We start from the raw sequence: 16,504 nt of genomic DNA, 5'->3' as shown, positions 1-16,504 counted from the left end.
GTTTCAACAGGGGATTCGGTCCCCTCACCCTCTAGTTTAATTTCGCCTTTAAATTCGAATAAGTATATATTTTTTTAATTACGAATGTAATTAAGACCGATGATTAAACCGCAACCACGTGACATCAAAACACCAAGTAACAGGTGCGGCACAAGGTGACACGCACTGCGTGGCACCCGTGTCAGTTGTGATTGTCTAGACGTAAGTTGACTCCGCCCACTGGGTGGAGCCAGCTGAGCCATTCTCATTGGCTGTACCCGATACTGAATCTCGACCAACTCGTTTTCCGATTTTCAGCAGGATGGGGGGTTAAACACCCTACCAATGCTAAGCACCCTCCTCCCTAACAACACAAAACAATCAGAAAGAATGCCATCACAATAATCACCAAGTCGCAGAACTCTGTACAATCACTGTTCTACAACCACGCCCCACTGCGTGGAGACAAGTGGTACCCAAATAATGGAGTTTAGCCGGAGATTTTAATAATTGAATGATTAGTAGTTTTTAATTACTAACAGTTTGAATGAAATAATTCTGTTATGTCATTCGAATACTTTGAGTATGATTGAAATAATCTATTATGACCTTTTGATTATACGTACCACCAGTCAAAAGTAGAAGGTTGCACATTTGAGTTAAGGACACTTCAGACCAGACTAAGTGGATGCTAGAAATACACATCTTCCTGAACTCGTAGCGAAAGCAAATATTAGGTCTTTCAAATACCAATTTTCGACTCTGTGCAGTTAGTTTTCACTTGTGCCATAATTGTTATAGCTGGCTCTGAAGATGCTTCCTAAATAATAGTGTTAATGGTTAAACTTCAGTAAGAGACTCTTACCCATGGATCTTTGTGACAGCAAATGGTCAGATATAGCTCTGCTCACTGCATTGCATTAATAGGCTGCTAATCACCACGATTTTGAGTTAATCCCTTACTGAAGTTTAACCGTGTTAATTTTCAAAAAAGATGGAAAAATGCAGCAAATTTAAATTCATTAAGTTTATCAGTGGTCTCAGGGCAACAAAGATGTCAATATATTATGCAATTGAATCCTGTACATGTGTATTAAAGTATGATTAAATCCGATTGTATGCACATTAGTTTATGGGCTGCCATGTTCAGTTACAACGAAGTTGTATTGTATCAGAGGGTTTTTGATGTATAAACATCTTTGGTGGCACCTACTAAATTTCGGATGTAGTAAAATCAATTTGTCACAATTTTGCGATGCAGAAATGACATCATTTGACACCATTTCTGATGCATAACAAAGAAAAACTGAGTCGGGAGAGGAGATAGCTCAAAGGATCATGGGAGTTGATCTTGGATATGCTCATAAACCAGCTGGTTGCGAGAAAAACGTTTATGATTTGGGGAATACCACTTAGGTGGCTTTGGGCTAACCTTTTGGTAACCAGAGAATAGATACCTTGAGGACAGTGATCTTGGATGTGCTTCAGCCTTATCAGTTGAAGTGCATGTAATGTAGGTGATACAGTACCTGTCTGTATTGTTATTTGGTTTTTAGGAGCATTAGCAACTAAGGCCATATTGCTCCGGGAATATGCGGTGGTCATTCCCTTGACCTTTCCGCATCCTCCGTATTTGGTGGTGACGGGCTTGAACCCCGGTCTAATCAAGAAGCGTGTGCTACGCACTGCTGCTCCTTCCCACCTGGCTATGGAGGAGCCGCCTGTCTGTATTACTGAAGTAGTTGTATATTTACATCAAGAGGCAAATCATAAACATTTTTCTGCAACCAGCTGGGCTAGTTAAGAATATTTGAATCGGTTCGTGATTCAAATATCCTTGACTGGCCCAGCTGGTATAAATATTCTTTGTGACTCAGGCCACTTTGTAAGTTTATAAATGGGGTGACTTTTTTTTTTTTTTTTTTAATCCTGTTTAACTGAGTGCATTTGTGATATTTAAAAAAAAAACCTCGTCATATGCCTGTGATTAAATATTTTATTTTTATTTCTATTTTATTTTTATTTAGTTTTGTAATTAATTAAAGGTAAATTTTAATTTTATTGAAAGAAAGTCTTCAAGTAATTCTACTGTCTTTTCAGTTCTTTATCATTCTGTTCATGATCTTTATCATTATGCTGGTGGGTGGAATCCTTGGCTATGTCTACAAAAATGAGGTATGCTTTTTTTTATTTATTTATTTATAAATAAGGTAATTGTAAGACTGCACTTGGAATACTGTGCCCAGTTAGGGACATCACACCTGAAAAAAGACATTGAGCTTCTTGAAAAGGTCCAAAGCCAAAGAGAGGTAGACCACTTGGTGAGAACTGTAGAAGGACATCTGTACAAGGAAAGACTGAATATGTGTGGTTACAGAGTTTGGCAACTGGGGACCTGATTGAAATCTGTAACGGTCTGAGTAATAGTAAAATGAGTGAAGGCAAAATTGTTACAAAGACTCCAGAACTAGGGGCCATAAATTCAAATTACAGAGAAAGAGATTTAAACTGGATTGTAAGAACTTTTTTGTAACCAGCATGTTGATAAATACTAGAATAAGTTCACTCCTTAAATGGTTGAGGCTGCAGCTTGGAGAAGTTCAAAAATCAATTGGATGGTTGCCGTCACGATCATGGAGACATATAGGTTGTTTTCTTTTTGTTATAATTTATTTTTTGTTTTATTTAGTTTTATTTCAGTATTTTTATTTTATTTTGGCTATTGCAGCAATACCTGATGGCTAATACTAGTACTATGTCTGATAGAAAGCTGGTTACAGGTTTTTTTAGGAAGACAAGGAAATTAAAACTAGGATTGCATTAGATAAGATAGTATTTGAGAAGAGGAAGCAGATATTCACAGTAAGTGTGGATAGTCAAGTTAAGGAAGAGGTTTGTTGAATGTTTTATATGGAACATCTTTCTCTCTGAGAATTTAAGATTTTGAGATATAGGTGTTGTAGGAGGCTAGATAGAGTTAGAAATGAAGTATCGAGAAGGGAAAGAAAGAAAAATGTGATAAAGGATATAAGGAAAATGAATAAAAATTAGATTGGAAGTGTTTTAGGCTCAAGCATTTGTTGGATATAATTGAAGGGAAGCTAATAGGCAAAAGACCGAGGGAGAACTGGAACTGCATGGTATGATGATGAGGTTGATCACCGAGAACGGGATGATTCATGTTCTCTGGCTATGATACCATTTTTCATAAAGGATGCTAAGCAGGAACTATACTGCCTTGCAGCTCAATAGATGTATAAATTCTGTGAATGCAACCCTTTTTCTGATGCAGTCACCTTTTTTATCATAACGATACAGTTGTTTCCCTTTATCTTTTACCCCACCATAGATGGTACTTTGGAAACTGCAGATGAGGAAGAATTGTTAAGATTGAACTTGACTATTTCAATTATTCAAGTTCATGCCTTTATGGCAACACAGTATAAGAACAGCAAGACAGGTTCCTTTTAAATTGCAACAATGTTCATATTGTTAATGTAAGAATTTACTTATGTGGGAATTGTGTACCTGTATTTCAATAATATAAAAAAAAAACTGAGTAAAGAACATTCTCATTACAATAAATTATTAATAGAAAATTAATATTAGATTTGCGAGTTTATAAAATGATTACTGTGTGTATGCATGTAATAAGTATAATTTTTGGAGTTTGATGTTGGATTCATAAGTTAATACCTTTTTTTTTTTTTTTCTGCTAGCTTTAAATTCTGTTACAATAGGCCATCGCAGTACTTTGGCCAGGGGTTAACAATAAATATGGGAAATCAATATTTATATCCCTTTCAGGTAAAATCTGAGACAGCTAAAGCAATGAGTGATGCTTTAATGGAGTATGACCCCAATAATAATGATAAAAAAAATGAAGGCTGGGACAATGTCCAAAAATTTGTAAGTATTTTTTTATTCTTTATAAATATTAGGAATAGCAAAAGTTATTCAAAATTAGAAAAGTTTTACAGAAATCATTACTGCTTCAGCATGCAAGTATTGTCATTTCATAATGTGAAATTTTGTTATAAAATTAAATTTGTGTGTGTGTGTGTGTGTGTGTGTGTGTGTGTGTGTGTGTGTGTGTTAATATGGAAGTTTTGAGTTTTTCCACCAGAGTTGCCTTGTATTACTACAGTTGTAGTTAATTGTATTCCAAATTCACTTCACTCTGTTTGGTTTGCTTTCTTTCATTATTCATAAAGCATTGTGTTCAGAGAGCAATACAGTATGTTGCAGACTCATTCATTTCATCCAAATGGCTCCTTTTAGTTTGTTGCAGTGCACATGAGCTTGCATTTTAATGTCCAAAATTAGAAATTTTCTAGGATGAGGTAGGAAGGGCTGGAGTATCTGGAGAAGACCGTTCTGTTAGAAAGTTTCTGAAAAAATGCTCTTAGGATGGTTTTCACTTCTTTCACAATGTCCAGTGGTATGTACCTTGCATCAGTGCTCACATCTGCAGTCCTTCCAGTTTGCTTTCTTCTGTGGTGCCACATTCATAGTGACTTTAGCTTGATGTTGTGGCTTACCAACAGTTGAACATGGGTTTCTCTTCCAAGTGATTAAACTGTGAATATTGACCCATCAATAAGACTGAAGTGTTTATCTCATCTGTCCATGGGATTGCTGCTTGGCCACTGAGAGTTAACCTCCATTTTTTGTATTAGTATTAATTAGCTTCCCCTCCCCTCTAAAAAAAAAAAAAAAAAAAAAAAAAAAAACTGAATCAATCACAATTTATCCATTTCTAAAAGGTAACAATCCAATTCAACTTTGAACTTCAGAAGCACCCCCCCCCCAGGAACTGCAGTGCAAACTGAACATTTCTTTTTCCTACTGTAAAAGTTAACACAGCACAGCTGCCTGTGCTTCCCCTTATGTGTGTTTAGCTTTTCTTATGGTATGATAGATCTTCATGACTCTAGTGTCCAGTAGCCATCAAAGTAGGAGGCCATCTTGCATCCTTTGCCTCTGGCAAATGCAGCATGTTGCTTCAAATTTCATATAGATGGCTACATTGTATTAGTATTCAGAGCATCACCATCACAAATACTGAGTACTACTAGATTGCTGCATCAATGGGTATAATAGTTTTACAATATGGTTTATTTGCTTGCTTGTTAGCATCATGATTATGATGTACAAAAACCAGCATTGAGATATTTATATCTTGTTTCACATGCCTTGATATACAAAAAATGTGGTAGTTAGGAGGCAAAAATGCCCTATTGCCAAAACCTTGTTCCTGAACACATGTGGTTTCATACATTAAAATATTAAGCCCTGAAATGATCAAGATTCTTCATAATCATCCTATACTAGGTTCTTTTTGATCAACCATTGAAGCCATATGGGGAGATGCATAATGGCATGTCTGATAAACTCATAACTGCAGGCTGTGCAGTCCATGACAGTGTGTAGTTTCTTTGCTACTTGTCGCTCATTTGATGTCTGGGTTTGATTCCCAAAAACGATGGGAGGAATTTCTAAAATCCTATTTGACAAAGACTGCTGTAATTAGCTGAGCTCAGGTGGAGGCTGGCCACACAGCATAAAAATTGGCCTGTGAACACACAATGGCACAATATGGCCTGAGTCACTAATGTGCCTAAAACCCTATGACAACAGCCCACGTCAAGCTTTTTCTGTGACTCATGTAATTCTCTCAATGTTATCCAATTAAAATATCTCCCCTTTTTGCCGATGGGGAAAAAATTATAATATAGGATACATTCCCTAACATTTGAGTGAAAATTGGAAGAATTTAACATTGTCTGTTGATGATTTCTTTTTTTTTTTTTTTTTTGCTGCTTTATTAAACCTTTTATTTGTAAAATAATAAGAGGAGTTTACCTCAATATAGTACGTAGAACACTTCCGTATGATACCCTCCAGAAATTAAAACGAAAAAATCGAAAAACTTGCATTACAGTAAAAAATAATTAAAAATCAAATTAACACAATATGAAAATTAAAGAATTTAATGAAAAATTTCAAAATGCTTTTCGACTGTTATGTCGTGATCACAGGAATGAAAATTACTGAATAGGGGTGAACACGAAACTTAAATAGTGATTATTTGTCTTCGCACATGCACATAAAAGCCCGCACATCGAAGATCAAATATGGCCGATGAACATTTAACAGAATTCTTGTGTAATTTAATTTCTATGGTTTCTGCAATTAATAGTCGCGTATAATTACATTGGACATTTAAGTATTTTGGCCTCGTTAAATAAAAATGTTTTTCGCTAATGGCATGAAAGGCTAATTCTGACGCTGCCGAATGAGAAGCACAAACTGAGGCCTCATGTTGATTAACACGAATATTCAGAGAAAAACTTGTCGAACCTTGGTAAGAAGAGTCGCAATCACTGCAAGAAATGTTGTATACCGGGTCATTAATTTGTGTCGCGAACGAGGAAAGAACCGAGCAATTGTTCAGTATAGTGTGTAATTTCCGTATTGGCCTGGCCAGAATTTTAAATTCGGTATCTTTAAAGAATCTGTTCAAGTTGTTTGTGACATTGTTCAACATATGGAACAGAAATAAAGTATTTTTTGATATTATTATTGTTGGTTGGGCATAGTATTTTGTATCCTATCCTTAGCTTGTACCTTAATTTGGTTTATTGTAGTTGGGGGATAGCCCCTGTTTAAGAGCCTGCTAGTTAATATTTCTATTTCTGAGCCCAAAGCAGATTCCATCGCTGAATATTTATAGGCATTTAGAAATTGATTAAAGATAATCAATCTTTTGTAGGTGAACGGGTGATAGCTATTATAACGTAGAAGCATACTGGTGTTTGTAGGTTTTCGATAGAGGCTAAATTGGATTTTATTTGAGTCCCGAGTAAGCGTGAAATTTAGAAAGTTTAATGACTTTGTATCTGTATCCTCCCTTTCCAATGTAAATCTGAGTCTAGAATGAATATTATTAAACGAATATAAAGCAATATCTAGCAATAAAGATTGCTAAATAGAAAATATTTGAAATTTTTGGATTTGACAACTCCAAATTTTTGGAGTTGTCATAAAATTATATATAAAAAAAAAAAAAAAAAAACGCACAAGTAAAAAATTGAAATGATTATGCTGATTTTTATCTCATCAAGATATCCTCCACAAGATTTTATCACTGCCTAACACAGACATGGCATTCTGGTAATTAATTTTATAAGTGTCTTCACTAATATTGTTCCAAACTATCTGCGAGGTTTTTGCAAGATTTCACATTAAATTTTGTTAAGATGGGTAGACTTCACAGATTGGTAGTCAAGATGATTCCATAAAAGCTCTGAGTTTAAGTCAAGTGTTTGGGATGGCCAACCATAATTTGCAATACCCCCCTCCTCCTGGTTTTTGGGTGCTAGAAAGTCCATGAACAGCTTAGAGATGTGCTTCAGGTCATTGTCTTGTTGAATTATAAAATTTCTTTCACAAAGTCAAAAGTCCAGAGGATATTGCATTATGTTCAAGAATGTTTTTATAGCCTTCTTTTCTTAAAATTCCTTTAATTCAGTTGATGCCACTCACTCTCCAAAAACAAGCAACCCTAGATCATGATGGAATCACCACTGTGCTTGACTGTCGGCACTAAGCAATGTGGCACCATTTTTTTTTCTTCAGTGATCATCTCGCATAAACTCTACAGTTGGATACATCCATCCCCGGTACAATTTTTCCACTCTTAAATTATCCAATATTGATGGCTCTTAGCGCAAGCCAACCACTTTTTTTCAAGTGTTAATTAAGGGTTTTTGGACCTCTATATGACCACGAATTCCATCTTGTTTAAGATGAAGTTTTACAGTGGATGTAGACAATGGAGTTTTCTCTGTTCCTATTGAACTCAGCTCAGATATCAGGTGCAGTAAGTCAGTCATTGATTGCATTTAGAAATCAGTGTTATGGTCTTATTTTGTGCTTCCATTGTTACGCACGGTCATCCTGATCGTGGCTTGTCCTTTACACTGCTGGTCTCCTTGAATCATCGAACAGTATTTTGTACTCCTTTAAAATAAACACCTAGTTTTTTTTTCCAGTACTTCTCATGGAATAACTTTATACCGAGTTATGATAGCACTTCTTTTTTCAACACAGTTCCTTATATCTTGCCATGTTTATCATGAAACACAACTTATTACTCTTTCTGAATGATGGGCATTTTTTATTTTATAAGTTAAAGCTCTTACTCCTTAATTTATATTATTTCAAAACACTCTAGAATCATCTACCACATTCAGAAATCATCTGCACTTTCTGGAATATTCTAGAAATTCTTAAATATTATTTAAGTTTTTTGATTTTTATACGTAATAGAGAATATTTTAATAAAAATTAGTAAACAAGTTGTTCCTATTTTAATAAAAACTTTGAAAATTAAGAATGAAATGTGATTCCAAAACGTAAGCTGTTAGGTGGAGTGTACAATTATATTGTATAAAAAGTTTGGAGAAGAAAGTAAATTAATTACATAATCATGTTGATTAATAAAATCATTGAAATTCAGCTGAGAAATGGTGAATGAATGAATTTTCCAGAATTAAAAGTGCTATTTCACTAGGAATGACAATTTTTATGATTCTTAAAAAATGCAGATAAGTTGAAAAATATTAAGAGTTTTCAGTCAGATTTGAAACTATATCAAACTATCCCAATAATTAAAATTTTTTTTTTTTTTTTTTTTTTTTTTTACCATTACTAATTCGATATTCTTTTTCAAAGATTGCTTGGGTCCTTTAATGCTTCCCCCACCTCCATTCAAAATGAAATTCTTTAGTGAATTTTGTTTTGAAAGGGGGTGGGGGGGATTCTCCAGTTTGGAATTTTCCAAATCAGGTTGTTTTGGAGAGAGGCTGAAATCTAGCAGCCTCGATCCTGGCTGCTGCCACTTGTGTGATATGAAAAGAGCAGGGGTAAAAGGGTTTATTGGTGTAAACCCCTTATAATTTTCAAATTTCTCAAGTAAAGAAAAAAAAATTTACAAAGTGGTCCCCCTCTCCACTTCATGTTCTTTTCATATTTTCAATTTACTTTTTTTTTTTTGGCCCCCTTTCCTGTTATGTCTTCTATTTCTCTTCTTTCATAACTGTGTTTTATTGTTTCTGAAAAAAAAAATATTTTTTATTCTCTTGCTACATGTAGTTCAAGTGCTGTGGCATGAAGGAGAATTTTGAGGGTGTCACCAAGCCCTATTTGGCATGGCAAAAAAATCAACGTATGAAAGACACCAAGAAAGTACCAAAAAGTTGCTGTAAAGAGCAAGACGATGAAGAAGCTGTGAAACTTTGTCAGAACACACCCGAAGGAAAAGTATACAATGCAGTAAGTATTAAATGCATTTCAAATGCCTTATAATCACTTTTGAATTTTCAAAGATAAATGAAACTTACAAAGTGATTTAATTTTAATATTGTTAAATTTAACTAAAGAACGAAGCACATTTGCAGAAGTGAAAAAAAATTGATTCCAAATGAAAAGATAAGATTTAGGTTTAAGAACTGTACTAGATTACTTATATTAGAGAAAGTATTGCATGTGCCTTCTTTAGAGCAAGGTATAATTCAGCTTCAATTTTATGCAGTACCCTAACTTCACCTACACTTAAAGGTTGAATGGCATAAATCTATCAAAATTTTCTGATTTTCAACAACTACATTTTCCATTATTTTTTTTTTTTATATTAATATCTTTAATTTTTAAGTTAGTTGTTTCCGGATCTGTATTATTTGTTATAATGCATGTAGCTTGCTCCACTTCCCCTTCATTGTCCCTGGGTACATTGTTTATATTCAATGTGCACCCAGTAGATGAATCTGTATTTGGTTTAATTTATTTCAGGTCAGTTGGGTTTAGGTTGCTTCATCTTAGCACTTCCTACATTGTGAATGGGAAAATAAGATTTTGCAATAGTAAAATTGAGTGAGGGTAGGGTGCTTGTTTGAAAGTACATATTGAAGTATTAAAATCAGCACAGTGCCAAGTGTTAAAAAGAAACAAATTAGCTCATAACCTACAGGTGATGCATTGTTAAAGTGTCTTATTATGGTATTGCAACAATTTACATTTAACGAAAAGTTTTAAATTTATGCAGTTGGGCTGAAGTTGAATCTAATCGAACCACTGAAATAGCAAAACACTACCTGACAAGCCCCAAATAAACTGACTGAAGGTGTGTGTCAAATTTGAATGTACTTTCTTGAATGAAAAGGCTTTGAATGAGGGGAAAGAAGAATCTGATAGGGTATTATACTTTTTTAAATTTCAATTGAAATTTAATAGTTAGTAAACCCTAAAATGAAATTTAGGACCAAAGCCTAATGGGTTAACAAACATTATACATTTAGTAATATACTATAATTCTTGATAACGGAACTGACTAGCCAACTTCACTATCAAATTCTCATCGTAAAATTTTATAATGGTAAAAGTTTTTAGCCCTTTTTTGTAACTTTGTAATCTTCTTTTCTGAAAATTATCTGCAGAATTCAGTTTTTCAGTGTTAAGGAAAAGTGTCACTAAACTAAACTACGTTCTTTTATGCATATTTTTTTAAATAACGTCATTCATTGTTTTGTACAGGATTGCTATGAAAAATTGGAAGAGTTTATCAAAAGCCATGCTGTAGTATTGGGAGGAATTGGTATAGGAATTGCATGTATCCTGGTAAGTTGCCTTCTATATTATTTATAAAACATTTTGACCAAAGTGCTTGCAGGTTAATGTCGCAGTCAAAAATTGCTCCAAAATTTCTTCTGCTGGAGATCAGCGATGAAGTCATTCATTTTAAAGCAGGCCTGGCCAACCCAAATCATTCTGCGGGTCACCTTGACAAGCTAAAGTTTTCCACAGGCCACACACAAAATAAAACAATCTTTTAAAAATAAAAAATGAAATGTCATAAAAATTTATTTTATTCCTTCATTTTTATTTATATATCTACATCAATGAGATATTTGCTTTTCTCTGTGATCACTCAATTTTTTAAAATCTACTTCAATATTGTTAGTTGCCCATCTTAATTGCTTTTCATCTGTTATTGAAGCTCGAGATTTACTTTTAATAAATTTCATTTTTGAAGAGTCTCGCAAACCTATCTGGATCCGAAGGTGCTCACAACTTTTTGTGCAAAAAATCTTAATTTGGGATGCTTTTCTGCTGTCACAATATGTGGTGTAAAAGTTGATTTTTGATGTCTTGGCGTGAATGTGTTTTAATTCATTGTTGCACTGTAAATCAACTACTTCCATCTGCAGAGTTTCCAGTTCGAAGAAGGGAAGGAGTGGTGGGGATTCGGGGACATACAGCTGGTCTAGTACTATATTTCTCATTACTTATCATGCCGAGTCCAGCTAGTGAATGGTTTCCCACTGATAGTCAGTAGTATAAAAATCATATGGCAGGCTGCAGGTTGGCCAGATCTAAAGAATAATTTAATTTCTTTGTAAATCGTGCATATAACAGATAAATGAGAAAAGCCATCCATGGAAGTCATAAATAACTCTATTCTGATTTCATGTATATATAGATTGTGTCTGAAAATTGAGTAAAATCTCTCTGCTGCAAATACAACCAGCTTGAAAGCCCAATTATACTGGTGGATAAATTAAGGTTATACCATCACCATTTTTTTATAAGTAATTTTAATTACACCTCTAATAGTAAAAGGTGAAATTATTATTAAAGTTGAATGTTGACCCTTGAACATCTGACAATCCATTATCCTGGCAACCAATTCTCTAGCTATTTTTAGGAAATTAGGAAAACCTAGTAATTGTTGGAGAATTGCCAAGTTTACTTTCCGGGTTGGCTGTTTTCTCGAGTAGCATGTCAGAGCTGATTGTGAAGATTTTGTTCAAAGCCATAAGATTTATGCTCCAACCACAAAAAAGGTCATGAAATTATGATTTTTGTGGTCTTATTTTTCATGATTTTGAATAACATACTATATGTTCATAAGGGTCAAAAAATGCTTTCAAAATTGAAATCAAAAGATTGCAGTGAATGATATTTTTAAATTAGATTTAAGAAAGTCCAATGTTTTAATTTGTCAAATTTTTTTTTTTTTTTTTTTTTTTTTTTTTAAATGTTTGCATGTTTATAACTTTCAGAACACAATTCTTTTCTCATACAGTACAAGCAAATTTTATCTTATGTTAATTACAAAAAACTTAATTTGTCTGCATGAAATAAGCTGAAAAATTGTTACAATGTAACAGTCTGTGTTCGCAGAATCCATCCCACAAATTTTAATGTATTTCCATGGAATACCAGATCTTAATTTGCACGAATCTTTCTTTATGCAAGTGTTCCAGAAACACAACTAGTGCATAAGTCATGACCACCCCTGCCCCGTACCTACAGAACTTTTCAGTGTTCCTACAAATAAGTTAACAGTAACTGGTTATGCAACTAACCCTTATTTATTGTTATCTTCTGTTCTTACAAATGCATTGCTTTTGTCTGTACTTAAATTCCAAGGATAGTATCATTAAAATGGATGTTGATATTTATTTTTAGGAATCAATTCTTTCTGTCAGGTGAACCTAAGTAATTTTATTCACATCACATTTTAAGTGGTTAAAATGGTAAAATACTGTTGTTTATTTTATTTTTTTGTTAGATATCTCTTGGCTTTACATAACTTAATTCTAGGTTAATGCATCAGTTTCTGACATGTCAAAAAAATTCTTTATCCTATCAAGTTCTCTTCTTTATAAAGATGAAAATTGTAAAAATCGCTTATTTTAACTCAAGGTAGCATATTTCGTATTGAAAAATCTTAACTAAGTTCAGTAATTTAAACTGTTTAATTACACAATTTTCTTTTTTCTCCCCACAGATCATTGGTATGGTATTATCGTGTGCACTATTTTTGATGATTGACTAACACCTTTCTGTGATCCCAGTTTCGTTTTCTGCAGTCATCAGAGCATCTACCTATTTTCTGTGAGATACCAAACTGTCAAAAGTGCCTCGTTTCTAAAGTATTGTTCTGTAAGCACACATTCCAGTGTATATTGATCTGTAAATGGGTGTTATACTCAGATTTAAAATTTTTTCTTTATACATTTTTATCGAGGGAAGAAATCCTCGCATCTTGTATTATTTGTCCATCAGAAAGATGGATGCATACTGAGGGTAGGTATTACTTAGATTGAATAATTAGTCATTCGTCCTTTCTATATCGTATGTCTCAAACAAAAAAAACTAATTTTTATTAATTTAATTTTGAATTTTTTTTAAAATGCCCTTTTCCTGCATGGTGTTCACCATTTCATTTGCCACTGTGATATTTTGGCAGAGCTGAAGTGGATTACTGTTGTGATACCTTTTTATCCTTTTTTTTTTTATTTTTTATAATAGACTAACTAAAAAAATTAGCATTGGAAAAATGTTTATGCATTAATAAACATTATAAAGATCTACACATTTGTAAAAAAAAAAAAAAAAAAATTAATAATAAAAATAAAAGTTCAACCAAAGAACTTATATGGGCATTTATAGTGAATTTGTCTTGCAAAGTTTTTGAAATGACAAAGCACAAGTCACTTTTTATATCATAAATTATATTTAAGATAATTTTTGAGTAAATGGGTATACTGCAGTATTCTTATAGCTATTTACTGTGATGCGGATAAAATGTTTTGTTTCTAATATTTGCACTCCTTTAGTCTATAAACGCATATCAAGTATAAGTAGCATGAGTGTTGTTTCATAAAATTAGACTAGGAAAGTATTTTATGAATTGCACGAGTTGGAAGGAATAAAGAACACTTTAATTTATTAGCATTGCCAACATAGATGGACATTTTTTTAAATAATTATAGACTAATTCTGATTGTTCCTACCTTTTAACAATATTTTCAAACACAATCAATTTTTAAAATAAGTTGTACTTTTTTTTAACATTAATTTAATTTAATATTTTGTATTTAATAAATTAAATTAAATTAAATACTTGATAAAAAAAGATTGCCTGAATCATTTCATATCCAGGTGTTGTCATACAGAAAACAACAGTAAGTGTTGTGGCTAAACCACCAGCATCTTTACTAACCTCAACTACAGTAGAGCGTCAATAATCTGAACTGGGACCAGGGGTAGTTCAGACTTCCGATTTGTTCGGATTTTTGAACTAATCAAAAATACTGTTCTGGAGACCGGGAAAAAAAAAAAAAAAAAAAAAAAGTTTAGAAATAAAATACTAAGTTGTACGTGCGTATTTTTATTCATAGGTAACAAAACAAATGGAACTTTTAGCCACAATAACATATGTATAGGCCTTTAATGAAAATAATTATTTTTTGCTGCACCATTTTCGAACTTCGTTTCTTTCTGCCAGATCCCTCTCTTTTTCAGCAAGACTAGTTGAGAGTTGGATAGCATTTGGTTTGTTGATTTGTACGTATCATTTAATTTTGTTAATTGGTAAGGTAATAAAAGTTAAAATTTGTGCTTTATATCTTCATTTTTATAGCCTGTGGATAATATTCCTCCGATTTTTGCTTATTAGAATTGCCTTTTAATAAAATTAAAATTTAATTCGCAAACGTGATCACAGTAACCGGTGCTTATTGTAATTATTTTATGGCACCAGCATAAGAAAAAAAAAAAAAATGCTTGCACGTTTGGATTTTCAACGTATTCTCTACTGTACTTTAAATATTTTTATCTGTAAATGCATTGACACTGCTAAAAATGTAGTTATTAATATCCATAAATATTTCTGCACAAAAAAGCATAAAGAAAATAGTTCAATTTCCCCCCCCCCCCAGTTAACAACCACGATAAAAACCCCTCTATATTCATTACCCCAATTGCAATCTGTGATCGTTACTTTCTCCAAAACTGCTCATATTTAAAAATAGCCTACTTAGAATTTAAATCACTTAAAATGGGCAAAACATTTTTGAGTGGAAAAAAAAAAAAAGTAATAAATTGTTTCTAGTAATACACTTATAATAAGAAGCATTCCCCATAATTTAGGATGTAATATATTTATAATGCACAACTTTGATTAAGTTTTCTCGCACGTAACGAAAACAATAGGAAGTCAATTTTGATGTCTTTAACTGGACTTGCATATCACTGTATTTTCAATAGTCATCAATTTTTATTTTATTTTTTTAGTGACACAGGGATATTTGCAAATGAACCAAAGTTGTATGTTGTATATACAAAGCTGTTTTTGCCATTAACTTTATTTGTATGTATATTAAACTATTATTATAAAATAATCTATATTCATAAATAAACTAGCATATTTTTTAACTGTTACCTTGTTGCACATGGAGAATGTTCATTTTGTTGTGTATAGTTGTTTCATCTTTCAGCTCATCCTTTCAATGTCTATTTTTCAGGCTAATTGTACCGTTGTTATATTGAGAAATACCTAATAGATAATTGGATGTGTAGAATTGCATTTAAATAATAATACTGCAAAAAGTACAAGCTTATCATTACATAAATTATTGCAAATAAAAATTTATGTAAATTGTCAAATTTTTTTTTTTTTTTAAGCAGAATTTTTATGTATCATATCAGTGTGATGGTGTTTGTGGAAGTGACATGATAATCTACCAAGCCTGATTTGGCTTTTTAAAAAGACCACAACTTAGGTTTTTTTTTTTTTTTTTTTTTTTGAATGCTTTATTCTTTAAATTTTTATTCATATAGTCCCTCGATTTAACTTTCCATAAGAGGGATTTACTTTGGATAGTTTGAACTCTAATAAATATTTTGGAAATTAAATTTTAAAAGCAAGGGACAAAGCATGAATTGCCTCTAACAATCCCAGATTTTTATTTTAACAGATTAGGAATTAGTTTCATCATATAGAAATTTAAAATGAACAGGAGATTATATGATGACTATAAACATAAAAACCATCAGCAAAACTTTTAACATCCTTCTCATTGCTACTAGATGGGGCAACTTGCAAGGACTGAATAAGAACTAATTAGTGTATTTGATGACAATACAGAATTTCAAATAAGTCTCTTTATTTAGGGCTGCAGTTAGCTGATTTTAGACACAGGGAGTGGAGTAGATACTGCCATTTGTTATTCCTCGTTTTTCAGTCAGCCGATGTTAACATGCAAATTGGCCTGTGAACATACTTGTACATTCATAAAGTTAATTACACAATGAAGCAATGGTCTAAGTCACTGATGTTCCTAAAAACCAATAACAACACTACTGGTTTAAAGAATTCTGCAATTTCAAGGGATTTGCCTTTAATACAAATAAATGACAGAAAAATTTTAATTGACTTTTTTTTTTTTATTGGGAGGAGGGGTTCAATGTACTTAATGATTCTTTCTATAGAATAAAATTCAATTGATAACAATTCGTGAGGCTTAATTAGTTATAAACATTTTTTAATTTATGTTCTCTCAACAGCTGAATGAAGGTGAAATATTCATATTAAGTGATACTAGAAGCAAAGGCTCTAAATTGAAATAAAGGAGACTGGTGTAAAGTTTTCCTTTAGTCAGAGTTGTAATCG

General features: G+C 32.6%; 1 protein-coding gene across 4 annotated transcripts in view; it reads left to right on the top strand.

The window, feature by feature from the left end:
- LOC150079888 (tetraspanin-11-like) overlaps window positions 1–13,205 on the top strand; it is a 78,983-nt gene extending 65,778 nt beyond the window's left edge. For 3 of the 4 annotated variants that reach the window (XM_090382330.1, XM_090382331.1, XM_090382332.1), the window contains 5 exons: window positions 2,080–2,154; window positions 3,787–3,888; window positions 9,139–9,318; window positions 10,576–10,659; window positions 12,836–13,204. In XM_090382330.1, coding sequence (XP_090238456.1) covers window positions 2,080–2,154; window positions 3,787–3,888; window positions 9,139–9,318; window positions 10,576–10,659; window positions 12,836–12,883 — 489 coding nt within the window. In that variant the 3' untranslated portion in view covers window positions 12,884–13,204. Of the gene's footprint in view, window positions 1–2,079; window positions 2,155–3,786; window positions 3,889–9,138; window positions 9,319–10,575; window positions 10,660–12,835 lie in introns of all 4 variants that reach the window. The other variant, XM_090382333.1, reaches the window with a different exon arrangement.
- Window positions 13,206–16,504: the final 3,299 nt, after the last annotated feature.

The sequence above is a fragment of the Mastigoproctus giganteus genome, chromosome 10, assembly GCF_048544385.1.
Source record: "Mastigoproctus giganteus isolate SK-2022 chromosome 10, ASM4854438v1, whole genome shotgun sequence".
Lineage (NCBI taxonomy): Eukaryota > Metazoa > Arthropoda > Arachnida > Uropygi > Thelyphonidae > Mastigoproctus > Mastigoproctus giganteus.
This window is presented reverse-complemented; position numbering and strand designations above follow the sequence as displayed.